At 37.8% G+C, this 18,998-nt stretch overlaps 1 protein-coding gene and 1 long non-coding RNA gene across 9 annotated transcripts in view; one reads left to right on the top strand and one right to left on the bottom strand.

Annotated features, from left to right (window-relative positions):
* LOC134533273 (gastrula zinc finger protein XlCGF52.1-like) overlaps positions 1-18,998 on the bottom strand; it is a 59,599-nt gene that overhangs the window by 31,795 nt on the left and 8,806 nt on the right. For 5 of the 8 annotated variants that reach the window (XM_063370720.1, XM_063370724.1, XM_063370723.1 and 2 more), the window contains 3 exons: positions 17,199-17,312; positions 13,247-13,441; positions 8,034-8,118 (listed from right to left, as the gene is read on the bottom strand). In XM_063370720.1, the coding sequence (XP_063226790.1) occupies positions 8,034-8,118; positions 13,247-13,441; positions 17,199-17,309 (391 nt within the window). In that variant the 5' untranslated portion in view covers positions 17,310-17,312. Of the gene's footprint in view, positions 1-1,969; positions 5,236-6,659; positions 7,939-8,033; positions 8,119-13,246; positions 13,442-17,198; positions 17,313-18,998 lie in introns of those variants that run through there. The other 3 variants (XR_010075289.1, XR_010075288.1, XM_063370722.1) reach the window with 3 other exon arrangements.
* LOC134533275 (uncharacterized) lies at positions 4,656-12,852 on the top strand. The gene is made up of 3 exons (XR_010075290.1): positions 4,656-7,879; positions 8,472-8,589; positions 11,995-12,852. It is a non-coding gene; the product is annotated as an uncharacterized LOC134533275 (long non-coding RNA).

Genomic DNA, 18,998 nt, shown 5'->3' with positions numbered 1-18,998 from the left:
AGAAAAACTCTCAAAGTTTTTTTTCACTATGTCGTTATAAATGTTCTATGTGTCCACCTTGTGTCACACGACACACATCTAATCGATAGTCCAATTCTGCCCATACCCGACCCAGAATATCAGGAGTGATGGTAAGAGCAGCTGCTACGATGCGGTGTCTCATTCGTCAAGGTTCTGTGGTAGAGGTGGAACATAAACACTATCCTTGATGTATCCCCACAAGAAAAAATCGCAAGGTGTCAAGTCCGGTGATCGTGGTGGCCACGGGAGTAGCATTTGGTTAGCGGCTGCCCCACGGCACATCCAGCGATGTGGCAACGTCTCATTCAGATAATCTCGTACCACATTGTGGTAATGAGGTGGAGCACCATCTTGTTGGAAGATGAAGTCCCTGCTATCAGCATCAAGTTGTGGCATAAGCCACAATTGCAGCATGTCGAGGTAGGTGATACCAGTGACAGTTCTCTCAGCGAAGAAGAAGGGGCCATAAACTGTCTTGTTTTACATGGCACAGAACACGTTAACTTTTGGCGAATCTCGGACGTGTTTGAGAGTTGCATGTGGATTCCCTGTCCCCCATATGCGTGTATTGTGTCGGTTGACTCTTCCTGAGAGATGAAAAGTCACTGAAGATTAATTTACTTGCAAAGTCATCGTCTTCAAGACGGTTATGCATGGCAATGCAGAACTGCAGTCGGAGCAATTTGTCATCGTGGCTGATGGTTTGCAGAAGCTGCAATTTGTACGGCTTCACTCTTAATCACTTACGAAGAATTTTCCACGCTGTTGGCTGAGGGATGTTCAATTCTGCACTAGCCCAATAAGTTGACTTCTTGGGACTCCGCACCATCACGTCCCGTACACAATCCACTATCTGTTGTGACACGCCTGGCCGACCCGACCGTTTTGCATCGCACAAACAGCCGTCTTCCTCGAATTTCTTGTACCACTTCATTATGCTATTGTAAACTGGTGGTGTTTTGTTAAACTTGCCATGGAAAGCTCTTTGGACACTTACTACCGATTCGCTAAGGGCGTATTCAAGCACACAAAAGGCTTTCTCTGCCTGGTTTGCAGCCATTTTCAACAACTACATGCACTAGCGCCCCTGTCAGTTGTTTTTTAAAATAGCTATTTGGCGCTACATTCAAAAAAACTTTGAGAGTTTTTCTTTCACGCGGTATATAATTTGTTACGTTATTCTTTTCCATTTCGCTGTACCGATTTTATGAAATGTTTCACGGACTTTATAATTACCCTGTATAACCAAGATTGTTACTTATTTTAGGTAGATTTTGAACAAATACTACCTACTGTAGCTGTTACCATAGTGCGACTTCTGGAAATTTTGTTAATAGTTTTTCGTTTTGTTTTAATGTATCACTTTTTTGTGGACACGATAAATTCCGTAATTTTTCACAAATCTCTTCCAAACTGATACATAAAATATAAACATGGAAAATCACAGTCTAATTCGTTACTGGGCAATACCTTTGCAAAGGGGTAGAGATGGGTAAGGTTTTTTGAAAAACAGAAAAATCGCTATAACTTTCATAATATGATGTATATCACATCTGTTTGAACGTATTATAACTCGTAGGAGTAAAACCAAAAACTTTTGTCTAAAAACATTTTTAATATGACAAACCATTACTGCAAGGGGTGGCAAAAACAAGGGTTGGAGGACAAAATAATCATTAACTCTGTCTGTAAGCACACCATCAAATTCATTCAAAGTGTTTGTAAATCTTATAAATATCATCTAAAATTTTTGTCTCAAACACATTTTGATTAAACCCCTTCAGGGTAAATAAACAGGAGTTCATGGACAAAGACAAGCCTAACATCCTTATTAAGTAACCCGTAAAATATTGAATAATTAATTATCTAAAACTTTGAGATACAACAAACCAATACTACAAATGTTGAAAAAAGCAGGGGTTCAAATAAGAAAATAAATAACACTTCCTTACCGTGTACACTATCTAATACATTCTTATTTATTTTAAGCCATCTAATTACAGTCTAAAACATTTTTCTTAAGTAACTTGATTTTTATGTAACCAATAATCACTGCAAAGGGTGGAATTAACAAGGGTTGAAAGACAAAAATAAAATCATAACATGTTTAGTAATACTATCAAATTCATAATAATTTATGGTAAAATTCTAAACATTATTAATAACCTTTTGGCTGAAACAATTTTTGATGAAACAAACTATTACCATAAAAACAGAGGTTAAAATAATAACAAAGTGTCAATACTTCATTCTATTAAATTTGTTTCAATATATTTTAAACCATCTTATTATTATTAAAACCTTGATTCAAAACATTATTTATATGTATTAGTTCAAGGATAAAAAAACAGTTTAAAGGTAAAAAAAATTCATAACTAACCTAGTACGCATAGTATGAAAATCATTCTAAGCTATTCAATAATGCTGGATATATCAAGTTAAAAAACATTCAAAACATTTTCGCTGCATGGAATATGTGCAAATGTTTTATGTATATTTTTTTCTGGAATATGAGCCGAAAATCAGTAATTTCTTGGCTCAATTTTTCAACTTTTATTTATTAAAATATTTTTACTTTCCCATAAGCTAGAGTACCTCATCAAAATTTATTTTCTTATCTATACCACCCAGGGCTATACATCTTAAAACTTTATCAGAGGGTCTTAGAGAGTCTCAACGTCTCAGCAGAGATATGCAGACGCTTACACACAGCGTAGGCTAGCCGAGTCAATTTTATCTCCCTGCCTGACGTGCCTTCCACCTTGTTTCTCACGCAGGGGTACCTGCCTCGTCAGGCGAGCCTAGCTCGCTTTCCCAGGCTCGAGGCCCTGGCGAGCAAAGCGGATGTGCTGGTCTCGGCATAAAACAAACACTTCCCCGCCACCCCTGGCCCTCTTAGGTTTTCTGCTATGCTTCCAGGAACCATGACCGAGGCAAGGACCATGCCCCTTCCCTCGTCAACCCCTCCTCTCCTTTAGGAACAAGCCACGCCTATGCTTGCGCTCCACGCACGAGGCTTGTGCGCGATCTCTCGAGCACAACCGAAACTAAGCATGCTAATGTCAGTTTCTCCCGCCAGTGAGCACCACCTTCCAATCCCCCTTTGCCTTAGACGGCATACAGCAACACCACTGCTCGGTGTGCTATCTCATGGCACCTGTCCCAACTAAAGATGGCGCTCATTGAGAGTTTTATATTTTTCTTGTGGCACTAGCCCTGACCAATCCCAAGGCACTTTTCCTCCCATGGCCCGCTTAGCTCCGCCCACTCTGTTTCTCTCTTCCCCCCTCCCCCTTTTCGGTTTTGAGCCAATGCACGAACTAAGGGACTCTCTCAAGTAAAAAGAGTCGTCAATCAACTGTGGTACAGGGAGCATCCTACATCTGCCGCGCTACTTCTACCACGACCGCGTCTCTCCTCCTGAGAAGTCGGACATCAAAGATTATAGGATGTAGTCGCGACGACCAGGGGAAAAACCCCTTACAATTTTAAGTTTATACATCATATTAGTGTTAGTGTTTTTCTGGTGAATTAAGTGCGTGCAACCGCGCTAGTGGACGTCTGCCATCATGGATAGATAGTACCACCGACCTACCCCACAATTTGGTGAGTAGAGATTTTAGTGCCGTTTTTATTTCCTGTTTTTTTGAGCCCTTTGTGGCAGAGAACTTTCCCGCTGGCCATAACCACTTAATAACACTGTGCGAATTTTTTTTTTTCACAGTGGGATTTTCCATCCCCAGTGATGGGTAGACAACCACATCTACCCCAACTGAGTTCCTGATTTCGGCCATCTAAATTCCACGCATCGTGCTGTCAACTTTAGTCCGCTATCTGCCCCGTCACACATCGCCGTTCGGATGTCAGCACTTAGCATGCAGCTAAGTCTATGTTTGGAAGACACAATGTAAGAAATCTTAAAGTTTTAAATTCTCTACGAACAATTTGCAAACTATTCAACTACCATTTAAAGAAAAAGGTATACAATATAGTAATGAAAAGTACTTGTCAATCCAGAATAATGGAAAGTAGTTTATTTTTGATTTCATTACTCTGAAACCTTGTTTGTGCAACTTACTTTAAAATAAATGTAATCTGTAAAGTAATTATCAAAGTATCCGCGGCCGGCCTGCGTGTAGTAAAATTCAATTCAATTATAATTTAATGTACTAAATTTTGAGTTTACTGAACCTGTGAATTTTCATAACAATATTTATTGTCATTAGTTTGTAAGTCATTAAAGTGGTGACCAAAAGTATTAACTTCCACATTATGATAAATCTGGCTTGTCCAAAATAAAATAAGTTAACTATTAAAATAATCTAAAAGTAACCAGATTTCATTGTTTTATTTATATTTTTATATATTACGATCCACCTTAACACCCACCAACCTTTTGGGGTGTTAACACCTAAATTCTTTGTATTTTACCATTGTTCCGCCTCTGTTCACTTTTCATATGTCTTCTTGACGTATGCCATAGCCCGTACGTTTCTAGACTTTTTTGTTTTGAAGTACCTACTAAGTCTACAAGAACGCAGGTATTTTACAAATATTAGAAAACATAAAGGATGCAATTAATATTAAATTCTTAAATTGTTCCATAAAAAAATGTTTAATGAAGTTATCAGAAGAAATAGATATTTCTAAATCTACCTATGCCTGTAGGCTGTGCCAAAACGGATTTTATTTAATATGTATTCTTAAATATGTTTCGCCCCTTAAAGAGGAAAATATTATAAACTATTGGTTAAGGTTTATATAAAATTGCTTTAAATTTTTTTTAGATGCAATGGAAAAACTAACTTGCTATGGTATTATCATAATGATAGGAAAATATATGCATTCAAAGTAGGTAAAAAGTTTTTAATGTCTGCATTTCTTATCTTTATTGAACAGTATTTGTCAGTCTTGCTTTTTATTTACGTAGTTTTTTTTCACTTGCTCAACCCTGTGAAACTTTATTTAATAATACCTCTATTGCTAATTTTTACCTTGAAGCTCATAAAAAAAACTTACATTTTACCTAAGCCTCTCGCACCGAAATTTGACGAGCAAATCATTACGCTTTAAATGTTTACATGCAACAGTGAATAATTCATCCACAGAATACAAATTTCATGTGGTGCCAATTGTTCTACTGTTATAACTTCCGAAGATGTGGACAGCGTTTCAGTCTTGTCAGCCATACACATACCAGTTGACGTTTTCTTACTGGAAATATATTTAGCATGTAATAGTATCAATGAGTTCATTTTCATTTAACATATAAAGTCTATGTACGGAAGGGCAGGAATGACAGTACATGTTCAGAAAGAAAATGAAAAGTTGGCATTATTACTTGGTACAAGCTGAATCAACAAACCAAGAAGTTTTCTAGTTCACTATGTTAAATAATTTCATAATTGTTACATTTCTTTGCTGTTGAGCTATTATGGTGCCCATTTTATTTTAATAGGTGCAGACAAATTAATCTTGCCTTGCCCGATTTCTGATAGTCCTGCGACATGATGCTAACAAATCGTAGTGCTAAAACTGAATTCATAGCGAGTCAGAGGGAAATTATTTAAGAGGGTGGCAATAAGCTTTGTTATTTCGCGCCTATACGCGCAGACACTGAGACATGTTCCCCGATATTTCTTCGTCTCCTACTTGACGTTTCTTCACATTCTAAGCTGGTTCCTGCAATTTTCTCTTTATCTCATCTTCACACAGACATTACAGTCCAGTTCACCCAACTTTACGCTAGAAATGAGCGCAGTGTCATCATAATATGAGGTTTACTCTAAATTTCCCGCGGTGTCAATGGGGGACAAAGCGACCAAGTTTCTCATAATTGACAACATTATGTTCTTATAAAAACAGAATGGATATTTGAGTATTGCTCTTGTCTACAAAGCCTTTTCAAAATGACCAAAAATAGCCTTTTCAGTAAGCTTTTAAAGCAACTATCAATTGATATTTTCGAAACGTAATACTGTCAGAACATTCACGAACATTTTAACTCTTTTAATGCTTCAACAGAAATGTTTAAAGTGTAAAATTGTTGGCATAATCTTACAAGTCTTAGAGGTCTGTATCAGAAAGTTGAACACCACATGATGAACACCTTTAATATGGAGCACTGAGCATTGGAGTATGTTTGAATGAATGAAGTTCTACAATCACCGCAGATGTCGCTGTCGTAAAACTTTTTAATTTAAATAATCAGGGGAGTAACATGTCACAAAAATATGTGGACAATAAAGGTGGTACTTTCAATTTTTTCAATGAAATTATTTTGTGACAGCAACAAAATTCACTGTGGTTGTAGAACTTAATTTAATTAAACATAATCCAGTTGTTAAGTGTTCCATCTTTTATACTTTCTCTATTAATTGCAATAAAAAGAGTTACGCTCCAACTTCAAAGCCCTGGGAAGCACATTAGACCATAAGAAGTAAAGATATTTTCAACCTATTTAAGCATTTAACCTGCGGCTAAAGTTTGTCGGTCAAATTCAGAGTCAAGCTGATAATATAATTTGATATGCATCTTTTTACTATGAACATTCTAGGAACCCATTATTTTTCCTTTCATGGCTCTTATGTTTTTCCAGAAAGTTTCTATTACCTATAATAATTTCAATTTCAACTAAGACGGTTTTCAGAAAAAAAATAATTATTGACAGATTCTGGTTTGTCTTTCCATAGCATTTGAGAAAATCAAGTATGGAAAATTACATACTTTATGTGATGGCCATGACCAGCGATGCACTTTTGGAGGCGTTCTTGAAAGTTAGCATTCACTCTTTCCAACTTCAGTCGGCCGATTTGGGCGGCTTCCACGCGAATCGCTTCATTAAATTCCTCTGTTGTTTGGGGATTGTGCTGGTATACACGTGCGTGCCTTGAGGTGATTCCACAAGAATAAATCGCACATGGTTAAATTGGGAGACAGAGGAGGCCAGTGAGCATCACGAAACCTGGAATTGGCGCGACGAGGGAAGAGAGGGTGAATAATGTCCATTGAAGCTCTAGCTGTGTGGGCCGTTGCCCCATCCTGGGATATTCGTCTTCGTAGTAATTTAGGAAAAAAGATGTTGTTGATCATCTCGACATAGCACTCCGAGCTCATGGTAACAGCATTTCCATTATCGTCTGCAAAAAGGTAAGGGGCAATGATGCAAGTTGTGGCTATAGCGCACCAAGCTGTCACTTTCAGGCTATGCAGCGGTCTTTAGTGTAAATCTCTAGGATTTTCATTAGCCCAATAACGGCAGTTCTGTTGATTCACCATACCATTGAGATGAAAATGAACATCACTCACGAACAAAATAAGATTTTCATTTTGTTGAAAAATTGCTTCCATCTGAAGCACGAAGGTCAGTTGTTGAGCGTAATTCCCAGACTGCAACTGTTACACAATGGCCAATTTGTACGGGTGTAAATGCAGCTCTAAATGCAAAATACGCCTTACTGAACGATTACTCAGGCCAAGTTCAGCAGCATGCCACCAAACAGATCAATCTGGACTGCGCAGAAGGGCTTAACGAACTACTTTTACATTTTCAGGGGTTCAAGCCGTTCATGGAGACTCTAGTGGTCTTCTGTTCATCAAAACTCCTTGCGTACGAAGTGCTTCAACCCAACGAAGAATGGTGTTTTTTACGGGAACAGCTTGGTTTCTGTGGATGTTGAAGTGACGACGAAATTTGCACTGAACTGCCGTGACTGACTAATTATTTCTGACAAAACTGTCGTATGCAAAACTATGGTGCTCTACTATACACACGGCACCATGACTTCAACTGATAAACAAATGCTAAGACCTCACAAACTTGTCGAGACTTGCCGCACAGCGCTCGCCCCAATAGGAGGTGAGTACTAGCCATTTCACAAACTTCTGACCCTTCTGCCTCACCTAGTATTTTTGATACTAAAATACAAACAAATAAGTTTGAGTTACATTAAATTGAATTGTGTTAAATATTAAAGATAAGTTTAAGTTACCAGTAAACTTAGCATACTTACCATTAGTTTCTTCTGATAATTTGGAAACATATTCTTCACAGATTTCTATTTCTTCGTATTCCTTTTTTAAATGTTCCTCAGCTTCCTATGTCAAAAACATTTAGAATGTATAGTACCATGACAGGACAAAAAAAAAAACTTAACATACTTATAAATATAAATTTTTTTTCTAAATTACATAAATTGTTGTATGCTAAGAAGGTGTTATATTTTTTTTTGTTTCAGTTACAAAATTTATATTGTAAAATTAAAATAAATTAAGGTAAAATTTTGTTTTCATTTCCTGAAAATAGGTGAAAACATCTTTACCAACAGCCTTTGGGGAGATTGAAAATATTCTCTTATTTTATATCTAACATAAGACTTTGATGCTCCAAACCATCCAACCCTTCTCCTGTCCTGCCATAATTTACCCTCATTACATGACATGTGCACTAGGCCGTGGTGAACAATGCTCTATCACTCAAGAGGAAAAAAGAGGAAGTTTATCCCTTGTCTCATTGGATTTCTCTATATCAACTTCCATGAAGTACGGGAGCACGAAAAGTATAGTGAGGTATGTATTGCTGGAAACATGTTTTTCTCTTCAACCACATGGGAGTGCGTGGAAGTGTAGAGGTGTGTGGGATGCCAAGAGAGCCCATGTGTTTCATTGACATCTTGCATGTCTGGGACTGAAAGCTGACTAGATCTGTGCACAAAGCATTAATGAAAGGGGTCTTATCTTTAAAAGATTTGTGCAATGGGAGTGCATGACTTGATGTAAGTTTTTGGACATACGCCATTGCTAAGAACTTTTTCTGTTGAAGAAAAACTAATAAATAAAATAAATAAATAAATAATAAAAAAAACAAAAAAAAAACACAAAATTAAGCAAACAATTGCTGTTGTCACCAAGGATATGAACACCACAAAATATTCCGAAACAGGAATATGGTCAGCAAACAAAGAAAAAACAAAGAAAAATGTACTAAGAGAACGAAAAAATCCCCACAAATGATGACAACACAAAAATATTGAAACCCAAAATAATTCAGCACAACAGTTGAAGCGAGACAAAAAACATGACAAAACGAAAAAACAAACAAATACAATAGTTTTACCTAAACAGAAACAAGCAATTGTTTGCTTAATTTTGTGTGTTTTTTTTTTTTTTTTATTTATTTATTTATTTTATTTATTAGTTTTTCTTCAACAGAAAAAGTTCTTAGCAATGGCGTATGTCCAAAAACTTACATCAAGAAAGGGGTCTTGTCTCATTTTTCCATCAATTGGGCTACGTAATGCCCTTAGTTTAAAGTCCTCGTTTGGTCCGTGTTGCCCTTAACCACACAGTACCCATTAAAACACCTTGAACCACTCTCACCAAATTATGTATTAAAAACCCATGTCAAGTGGCGCCAACAGCGAGGAGTGAGACAAGTGCATGTTCTTAAATGGAAAAACCTGAAAGCAAGTTATGTATGGTTGTGCGTCGGAACGCAGAGGCTAGGTGGCGAGTGGTGTTGGTACTCAGACTGACTAACCACATGATCATCTTGGTGCACGAGTGCTTCAAAGAACTAGGTCATAACAAGCACATACTACACATTCCGGGCACGGTCAAGTTTTCGCTGGGCATGTGTATGCTGGAATGCTTAATGTGCAGCATAGCAAGGAGAATAGAGGTAGTGTACCGGCCTGACTACCACACACACCGCAATGCCGGACTGAACAGGCCTAGGCATCGACCCCAGTGCAGTAAAGAAATCTGTTAACCTTGAATAATATATATTGTGCAAAATGTGCCCAATCCAGACATGTAGGTATGTGCATTCTGGGTGGACAATTACGTATGTCAGGAGCCACACGGTGATGACTTCATGCTTAACGGTAAAAATAGTTGTACCGGAATATCTTAAGTGTACTATGAAGGTATAAGTTTAGCCTGCTTGGCAAAGAACAAGATTAACAAAATATTTGACCAAAAACATTTTAATATTCTTTATAATGTAGTATAAGTGCATTTATTTATGTTTAAAAAAACATAAGAGAGTCTTTTTTAGCAAAAGATGATTCGTTTTTCATTTGCAACTTTTGGCAGTTGAATCTTGAACACAATATGGAAGAAATTTGTATCTGCGTAGTGTCGGAAAGACAAATGTAATTTTTATTGTACATGTCATGATAGGGATAAACTCAATTCGAGAATGATAATTCACTAAAATTTTTTTTCAAAAAATAAGACTTCTGCGAAGATTATAATAAGTAACTGTCATCAACTAATATTAAATTTCACATCAAAAATATTATAGAAGACAATTCTTTAGACAACAAAAAATGCAGCATATGTAAGCGGAGGAATTGACCTAATACTGAAACTTTACGAAAAGTAACTACGAGTGCCAAATTCATAAAGGCAATATTTGGAGTACATAATGTCAGAAGAGCAACCAACAAAGAAGATTTCAGAGAACCACTGATGTGCAGGAAGACAACAATAAATGATCTAATCCACTTCCAAAGGCGACGCCAGTTAGTGAGGAGAACCAGCAGATCCAGTCCGGAGTTTGAGAATACAGGGTTTGTAACTAAAAGAATCGAGGTCATCAGACATTCTTATCAGGAGCTGTTATCAAGAAGAAGTGTGGAGGTTGGCCAAAGACTGCCAAGTCTACCAGGAGAAATAGAAATGTACCTGATCTTCGCTCCAAGGTTGGTTATTTCTAAGTGACTATTTGTACACAGATGTCCCATTGTTGTTGTATAAAGTAAACATTAAGAAAACTGTCAAGTTCTTTTCAAATTATGATAATGCCATAAATTGTAACTATTTTAATTCGGAAATCGAATCTTTGTGTGGATTTGGTAGTTGCCAATTTCAATTAATTAACTATCTATTTAATCTATGAGTTGCTTAGCCATTATATCCTCACAGCAACTTGTATTTACCAGAAGTACTGCTTCACCCGCAGAGCTAGCAATAACTTAATCAAAGCAAAAATCATCTGTTGTTTGCTCTTGGAATATTTATCATATATGTGTTTTGTTTAAGACTGTCTCGAGACACTCATGTTTGGAATGGTTTAAACAAATGAATATCACACCATTAGAGTAATAGTCCATAAAACCCAATCCATGCAAGGCATCTAGTTCCGCAAGACACACCAAGTGTATTGTACTGAAATTTTTTGAAAAAATTCATATTGTTCATCACGATAATTATACAGTTGTTGTAGGATGTTCGTAACTTTCGACTTTAGAAAATATAGTAATGAATTTGAATAGATCACACAAGGTTTTGTTATTAATACAATCTTATGCACAGCACCCACACTTAACATTTTCTTTGTTTACAATGATGTTTTATATATACCACTTAACACAGCTTATGTATAAATCAGATATTCTAGAGTCAACAGGTACTCCAATTAGTTTGGTAGTTTCTAATTCAAAAATAAATTACAGCCTGAATTTGAGTTATTTTTGGAAAGATATCAAACTAAATACATTACAGTACTGACACGCTGTAACGGTCAAACATGTGAAAGCACCTGGAGCCAAAATTGCCGTACATTCAAACACATTAAATGTATGGGTAAAATCGAAATACCTACTTCTTTCAAAAATGGTGGTACGTCTAAAAGTGGTTTAAGGATGCGAGACACATGACGTGAGACGTCTAGCCATCTCAGAACAGCTCCACTTAGACACGTGGAAACATGTTTCAGTGAGGCAAGTTGAGCTACTCAAACTCTCAGGAAAGACCAGTGACAAACCCAGGCAGTTTGTAAACATGTGTCACCGGAGGCTAAGCCACTATTGCGTGTCAGAAGTAGAGTGGGTCGAATGCACTTTGACATGAGGCAAAACCGTGATGGAACTATACTGCAAATTGGCATAACTTCGGCACAGATTTTTAAGCCGGACATTAAATTAATGTGAGTTATATTTCTTTAGCTTATTTCACCTTATTCAGCAGGTCCCTGTTCCGTTGTCGCCGACCACAGACCAGGCCGTGATGAACTTCACCCTAGCCAGTGGCAGGGAACTCACACGCACAAACAACGTCTGCTCATTCGTCTACCGGTAACTGTACGTACGCAAGCACCTGCAGTTGGAATCATAGTGAAATCATATTGGAATCATAGCTTCCAAGTTAAAGCGTAATGCATCGTGTTCAAGTATTTGAGACAAAACTAGAAGTATTACTTTGTGCAGAATGTCATGAAGGTCACACTTATGTTGGTTGCACTTTAGTTTTAAGCATGTCAACTGTGCACACAAACGTATGAAATAAGGACTCTATCAAACGTTTATAAAAGTCTGATGCTGTTGGTTGAACTAGTGGGAATTTATTTATTATTAGATACTGGAACAGAAATGAACAGATGATTCACATGGAAAAGGTTGTTAAATAAATGGATTGGTGTGAACCAAGCAGTGATACGTGAATAAGCACTTTAATTTTTGAAATATTATAATGTAAATATCCAGACAGTAATATCAGTTTCAGTAAAGGATGGTTTGAAACAAGATGAAGGTCACACCCAGGCAGACAAGCCAACCAACCGACTAACGATAAGTATATAACCACCTATCTACCGTTACGCGGTGTTGTATCTGTCAATATATTCTATGGTAGGCTTATAAAGATACATAGTGTGACATATTTATCGCTGAGTGTTATTCCACAGATTTATATTACGTAAAGAATATTTCCCTACACATTTTGGAACACATTAAGTAAATTAGCCTTGCTATTTATGGAGACCAATGCTTCAGAATACGCAATTTCGGATAACACTATCATTTTTAGGAATGCGTTCATCGTGCTAAGAGAGGGATTGGTGTATAATAGCTCTCTTGCATTTTATGCCTGATCAAAAATTGTTTTTCCAGCTATCAACCAAGAATCACCAAACAGTAGTAAATAGTCAAGCAAGTATTAATTTTTACAATCAATTGCATGACATTTTACCGCTTGCATATAATTTTCAGTAAATATTTGTGCCTAAACAAAATATTTAAATTAGGGATGATCACAATCTACAAGGATAGCCTTTAAACAAAAAAATTAATATTTGAAAAAAAAATCAACATGTGATACAAGACTGTGCCTTAAGTTTATATTAACCAATTAAGAGATGTAATTTTACTGGAGCTGAACATTAATGTCACGTCTTACCATGTTAATACTTGACTGAAAATTATCATTCACACATTTATCTTACCTCTTTTTTAATGCTAGGAAATGTGATGTCACAAGTTGCCATGGAGGAATCAGGGCTGAAATCAATGACACTTCCATTACTTGTAACTTCATGGCTAGAGTCATCTTCATCACCACCATCATCTTCATGGCTAGAGTCATCTTCATCAACATCATCATAACTTTCATTGTTACAGTTGTTCTCAACAGTAATTTCCTGAAAAATAAAAGGGCCCACAGAATAGTACCAACTCCTGGACTTAAAAAGTACATACACATAAAGTTTACTAAATGATCAACACTAATGTCAGGAGGTGGACATGCATGAATGCCATTACTACAGCTTTTCATCCAGCTGATCCATGACTTTAAGACACCCGATCTATTGGGTGAAGTGTAGTGTCTGCATTGTGGAAACACTTTTTAAAGGATTTGTGTTATATTTTATATAACAGTGACTGATGGAAAATCGACTTAATTTTTACTAACCATAATCAGCCACTGTCAAGCATCCTTTTCAAATGTTCTGGGTGTTGCAATGTAGTGAATGTAAAGTAATAGGTAATATTCAACAACATCACAGCACGCCATCTTTTGGAAATTCCTAACTCTCGCAGCAATATTAAAAAACTGAAAGTACATATCGGCTCATCCTTGTCATGATGTTATAAACAAACAATCAATTTACATAAAAAGGTTTGCAAACACAGTAAAAAATAAGTATGACAAAGTGAACACATATCAGTCCCGAAGAAAATTAACAGGAGAGAAGGTGGAAGCATCAGTCCCCTCTCTACCCCTTCCCCAGAGAAAATTGCATTAAATATATATGTGTTCTCCTAAAGTTGAAACAAAAGTACGCCCACAGGAACGAAACATGATTAATGACAGATAAACGTTTTGTCACGTACAATATACCACTCCATCTTTCTGCCCAAAGTGACAGCGGTGCTCCTGGCATATATAACATACTTCAGTAAACCAATTTCTTTGCTACAAAATCACTTAATATCACACATAACAGGTATGTAACCAACTGAAGTTTAACTACGTCAGGTGTTTTCTCAGGCCACCCTGTTTCACCCACCAATTCATGATGTCACTGACCCAGTGACACATTTCACACTAGGACATATGCAGCTCAAAACAAAAGGGAGAACATTTTCCAGAATTCACCCTCTTTCGTGGGGGAGAAGGGTCCTTAGGGCCATACAACAATAAACAAAAACAAAAGGAGAAAAGTTAAATAAAAAAATTTTTAAACAATAGTTTGTTTGGTTTAGTTACATTTTTTCTATAAATACAGGGCTTAGCTCCTTGTTTTATTTCTTATTTTCCACTTCAGATGTCTGTGTAGACAGTGGACTGTGGGGGGAGGGGGGAGGGAGAGGAGAAGGAACCTTCATACATAAAAATAGATGATGTAGAAAACCAGTAAGCCATGACCAAAACATAAAATCAACAACAGCTTATCTCCTGCTCGTTACGTATAATTTTTACATTGGAAAACCAGCAATTACTTGAATTTGAACAAATTCCCACTTGCAATTGCACTTCCACTAGCAAGGCACAGAGTTCAAACCTTTCTCCACTCTCCCCCTCCCCTCAGCTTAGGTACTTTGTAATTCTCACTTCGAATACTTCTCCCTCAAAGCCCATTCCACTCCCTCTCTGTCCTCACCAGAAATGAGTGTCTCGCTTTTCCCGTTCCCCTACTCTCCCTCCAGAGCTTTCGCCCGTGATCTTTCCTTCCTCTGTACCCACCTCTGTGTGCCACAAATTAAACAGTTTCCTTGGCACCTTCAAATTTTTATATATATATATATATATATTTATTCAATCTGAGTCTCACACTTTATATATATATATATACATATATACACACACACACACACACGAGAAGTGTGAGACTCAGATTGAATATTTTTAAATTTCTGTACCCTGAGAAGCCCTCACTATTTAAACCTTAGCGGCCACTCTGTCCCACGCTGTGCTAGCAGCGTCTCACAGTTTCACTCGCCCTTCTGCACGTTCTGGCGTGTAATTCCTCAGTCCAAAGCACCGGCAGCACGCTCCTGCACTGGACCGCCCCACTCCCATCAGTGCCGCCAATGCACGGGCGCGGCAAGTTTTATCTTTCGTGCGGCTCCTGTTCCGGAGCGCCAGAGCACGCCCGGCACTCACCCTGCACCCCTGCCCCCACCGTTTTTCACTGTGCTTCTGAGGATTCAGGGCTGGGCAATGACCGACTCTGCCCCCAGCTCTCCCTCCCGTGGACAACAACCACGCCCATGCTTGCACCCGGCTCACTTATCTCTCAGCCTCCTGTAGACCTAAATTTAAGACCTTCTTAAGTCCTCTCCTTCCCACCAGGGAGCACCACCTCCTAGACCCTCGTCCCCAGGCTGTATGCTTTACCGCCGTGTATCTGCGCACTACCTACCAGCTCTGTCATCAACCATATGTCAGCGCTGCCAATCTTAGTTCCACACCTCTGCCACATAGCACCACCATGCACTTTTGTGGTCTCTTTTCTTTCCCTACTCCATGTAGCTCCACCCCCTTTTTAATTTTTTTTTTTGATACCCCAAAGCCTCTACTTTAACTAGGAGTGATAACTCCTGAGCAGACTGCGTGCTCTCTATTCCCTCTTCTCCCTTCACTCTTTGTAAATAGCTGTATAGGTCAACTCAATTTTCCTTCCTCCAGCAGCCTTCCCTTGTACGCATACCTTACGTACTTACGTTATTTTCCTTCATTAATTCTGCTTTCATGTTTTCCCCTTCCAGCTTTCTGGTTTTGCCATTAAGCCTCCTATATTAGAGCTTCAGAATTTGAATCTCTTCCCCATAGTCAACGAGTCTTCTCCTTTCCCTACCCTTTTGACTGGCACAAACCATACCCAGCCAGCCTCAGGATGCCTCTTAGTGCCATCCATTTGTTGTCAAGCCTTTCAATTCCTGCCCACCTTCAGTAATTCTCCGCCCTAGTTTGATATGATCTCCCCCAAATTCTTCCAATTTTCTTCTGCCTCTTATCTTTCTCCCTCCATTCCATTTCTATCTCCTCCACCAGGATCCTGTGGTCACTGATAGACTCCATCACTATACTCCCATCACTGCCTGCACCGGTCATACTAGCTCACATTCAGTGATACCTACATTCTCTAGTTCCCTCTTCCATGTCTCGTTTGCTCCTCCAATACCTGCTCGAGCCTTCTATGTGCCAGTTGGAAGGCCTACCTTTGCTTAACTTACTACCATCTCTTCTAGTCCTGCCTCCCACACCACCAATCCTGACATGTTGAGATCGCCAGCCATGACCACCCAGCTCTCTTCCTCAACATATCTAACATTTCCTTTAGCACCTGTATGGTTTCCTCCACTTGCCCTGGTGATCTGTACACTTTCCAGCAGCCTTACCTTTCTATCCTGTCCCTTGATTGGTAACTCCAGTACTCTACCTTACCTGTCAGTTCCTATCCCAGACAATCCAACAATTTCTGTTCAAGTCTCTTCTCAATATCTCATACTTAGCCAGCTCCTTAGCTCTACAACCCCTACTTCCTCATCCAACCACATCTCTACCGTTACCACAACATCTGTGATACAAGCCTTGTCTACCTTTTTATACATGCTCCTATAGTTCATTGTTCCCATATTAATGCTTTACCCTTTCCCTACATGTTGCTTCCTCTCCTTCACAGTTGTATGCCTCATTCTACCTGTGTTCCCCTCATATCAACCCTTCTTACATCATGTTCTCCCCTATCCCTCGCATCTTACAACCATAACTACCTGATCCCTTTCCCCCCCTCTGCCCCACCACTTCCCAGATGGTAACCCCCCCCCCCCCCCTCTTTCAACCACCCTGCTCCCTATTTCCACTTGCTCTGTCCAAATGTGTCAACTTCCTCTGATTTAGGTATATGCCGTGTGTACATCCATGATCAAATTCAAAGAACTAAAACTTACCACCTGCTTATAACTTTCTTGTTTTATCGTTGGGTTAACAATTTTGCCCGGTCTTTCAAGCCCAATACTCCAACACTCATTGCCAAAAACATCTTCACTCCACCAATCCATTACCTGAAAAATATTTTTTTAATATAATTAATACATTAATAGTTATTCAGTGAAGGCCTGTTCTACCACATGCAAGCCGAGATAAATCACATAAACAGAGACTGATATAATATATCAGAGGATAAGAACACGAACCCACACAGATTAGCTCAGAGATTCCCAGCTTTCCGTTTATGTTACTGCATGTGGGGTCAATCCATATCAAGTATCCCAGCACAAGTTGCTTGACCATTTTAGAAAAAAATAATTTTTTGTGTGTGGCCTCACTAGCATATAATAAGTCCAAAACCAAATTAAAATAATTTTATCATGCTTGGTTTATTAATGGTTGCTAGATTTACATGACCGGGTGCGGCAGTTTTGACGTTTGCAAGACTTTGGGGGAACTCCAATAAATTTTTATTGGCTGCTTCCGGAATTATGAATTAAATAGCACTGTACTGAGCATGCTCTGAACTAACTTTATATGTAGTAAAATATATTTCTTTTATTTTTTTATATACAAAATTGGGGTACAAATATAGTCAAAATTTGGGTCAAAAATAAGAGATTCAGTGGCGTGTAGTGAAAGGAAGACTTCAAGTCTCAGAGTTGAAATTCACACAGGGAATTCCTTTCTACCAGTAGTCTTTGTATACCAAAAATGAAACCTGAGAAAATTTCCTTTTGTTTCTATGAGCTCGTCAACTTCCCACTTTTTGCATTTTTTACAAATTTTACACCTAAATATCTCTGGTGGGCAAACTGATAAAAATTTGGGATTATACCAGAATGAAGCTCTATATGACAGTATACTTCTGTAAAAATTTGGACTTTGAGACTGCACTGTGAATGCAGAAAAAAAAATTTTAATGTGTGGAATTTTGCCTTATACTCTAGGGGTATGTTACTTACCCACCCATTAAAAAAAACATCAATTGTATCAACCAATTTCATATAAATAATTAAAATTCATATTATCATCACATTTAGAATATTACAATATGTACGTATTATAATGCACTATTAATCTGTACTACAAGGAGCACTGCACATTAATTAGTATTTGTGTTATCTTTGGATATTTTGTCTTATTTATGTTTACTTATCAGTATGGAGGGTATCTGTTCAATAGGAAGTTTTACTTCAGAAGAATGTCACAAGAATGTTTATGGTAATGTGCCTATGAAAATGAAACTGATAAGTGAGTTCAGTGAGGAAGATAAAAATCTGTTGCAGTTGAGAGTGAATAAGGCTATTTTCACAGTTTGTAAATATCATGAGATCAAGTTTCTATGCAAGTATTATCATATTTTCGGTCGTGTTTGTTGTGACCCGATGCAAGTTCACAAGAAGGTGATATCAAAAGGACTCAGGGAAATTAATATGAAGCATACTTTTCAAGATGTAAGTTTGAGGTTATGTCTTGTGCCTGGAAAATCTCTGTGCCCAACATGCTACAGTAAGATATTTGTTACCAAAGAAAATGAAAATGATGAGGAAGAGGTTGATGAATTTGTTAACATCACAGAAGTTGCAGAGAAACTAGACTCTGCTTTTAATATTTTGGAACTTTCGCGAAGTAGGTACTTCTAAGATCAGAAAACTCAATTCTAACAAAAGAAATCTAGCAATCAGTTCAAAAGCACAGAGAGTATCAGAAGAAGTAAAGAAGAAGTTGAGATTGTGTTTTGTAGAAAATGATTCAGT

The sequence above is a fragment of the Bacillus rossius genome, chromosome 6, assembly GCF_032445375.1.
Source record: "Bacillus rossius redtenbacheri isolate Brsri chromosome 6, Brsri_v3, whole genome shotgun sequence".
Lineage (NCBI taxonomy): Eukaryota > Metazoa > Arthropoda > Insecta > Phasmatodea > Bacillidae > Bacillus > Bacillus rossius.
This window is presented reverse-complemented; position numbering and strand designations above follow the sequence as displayed.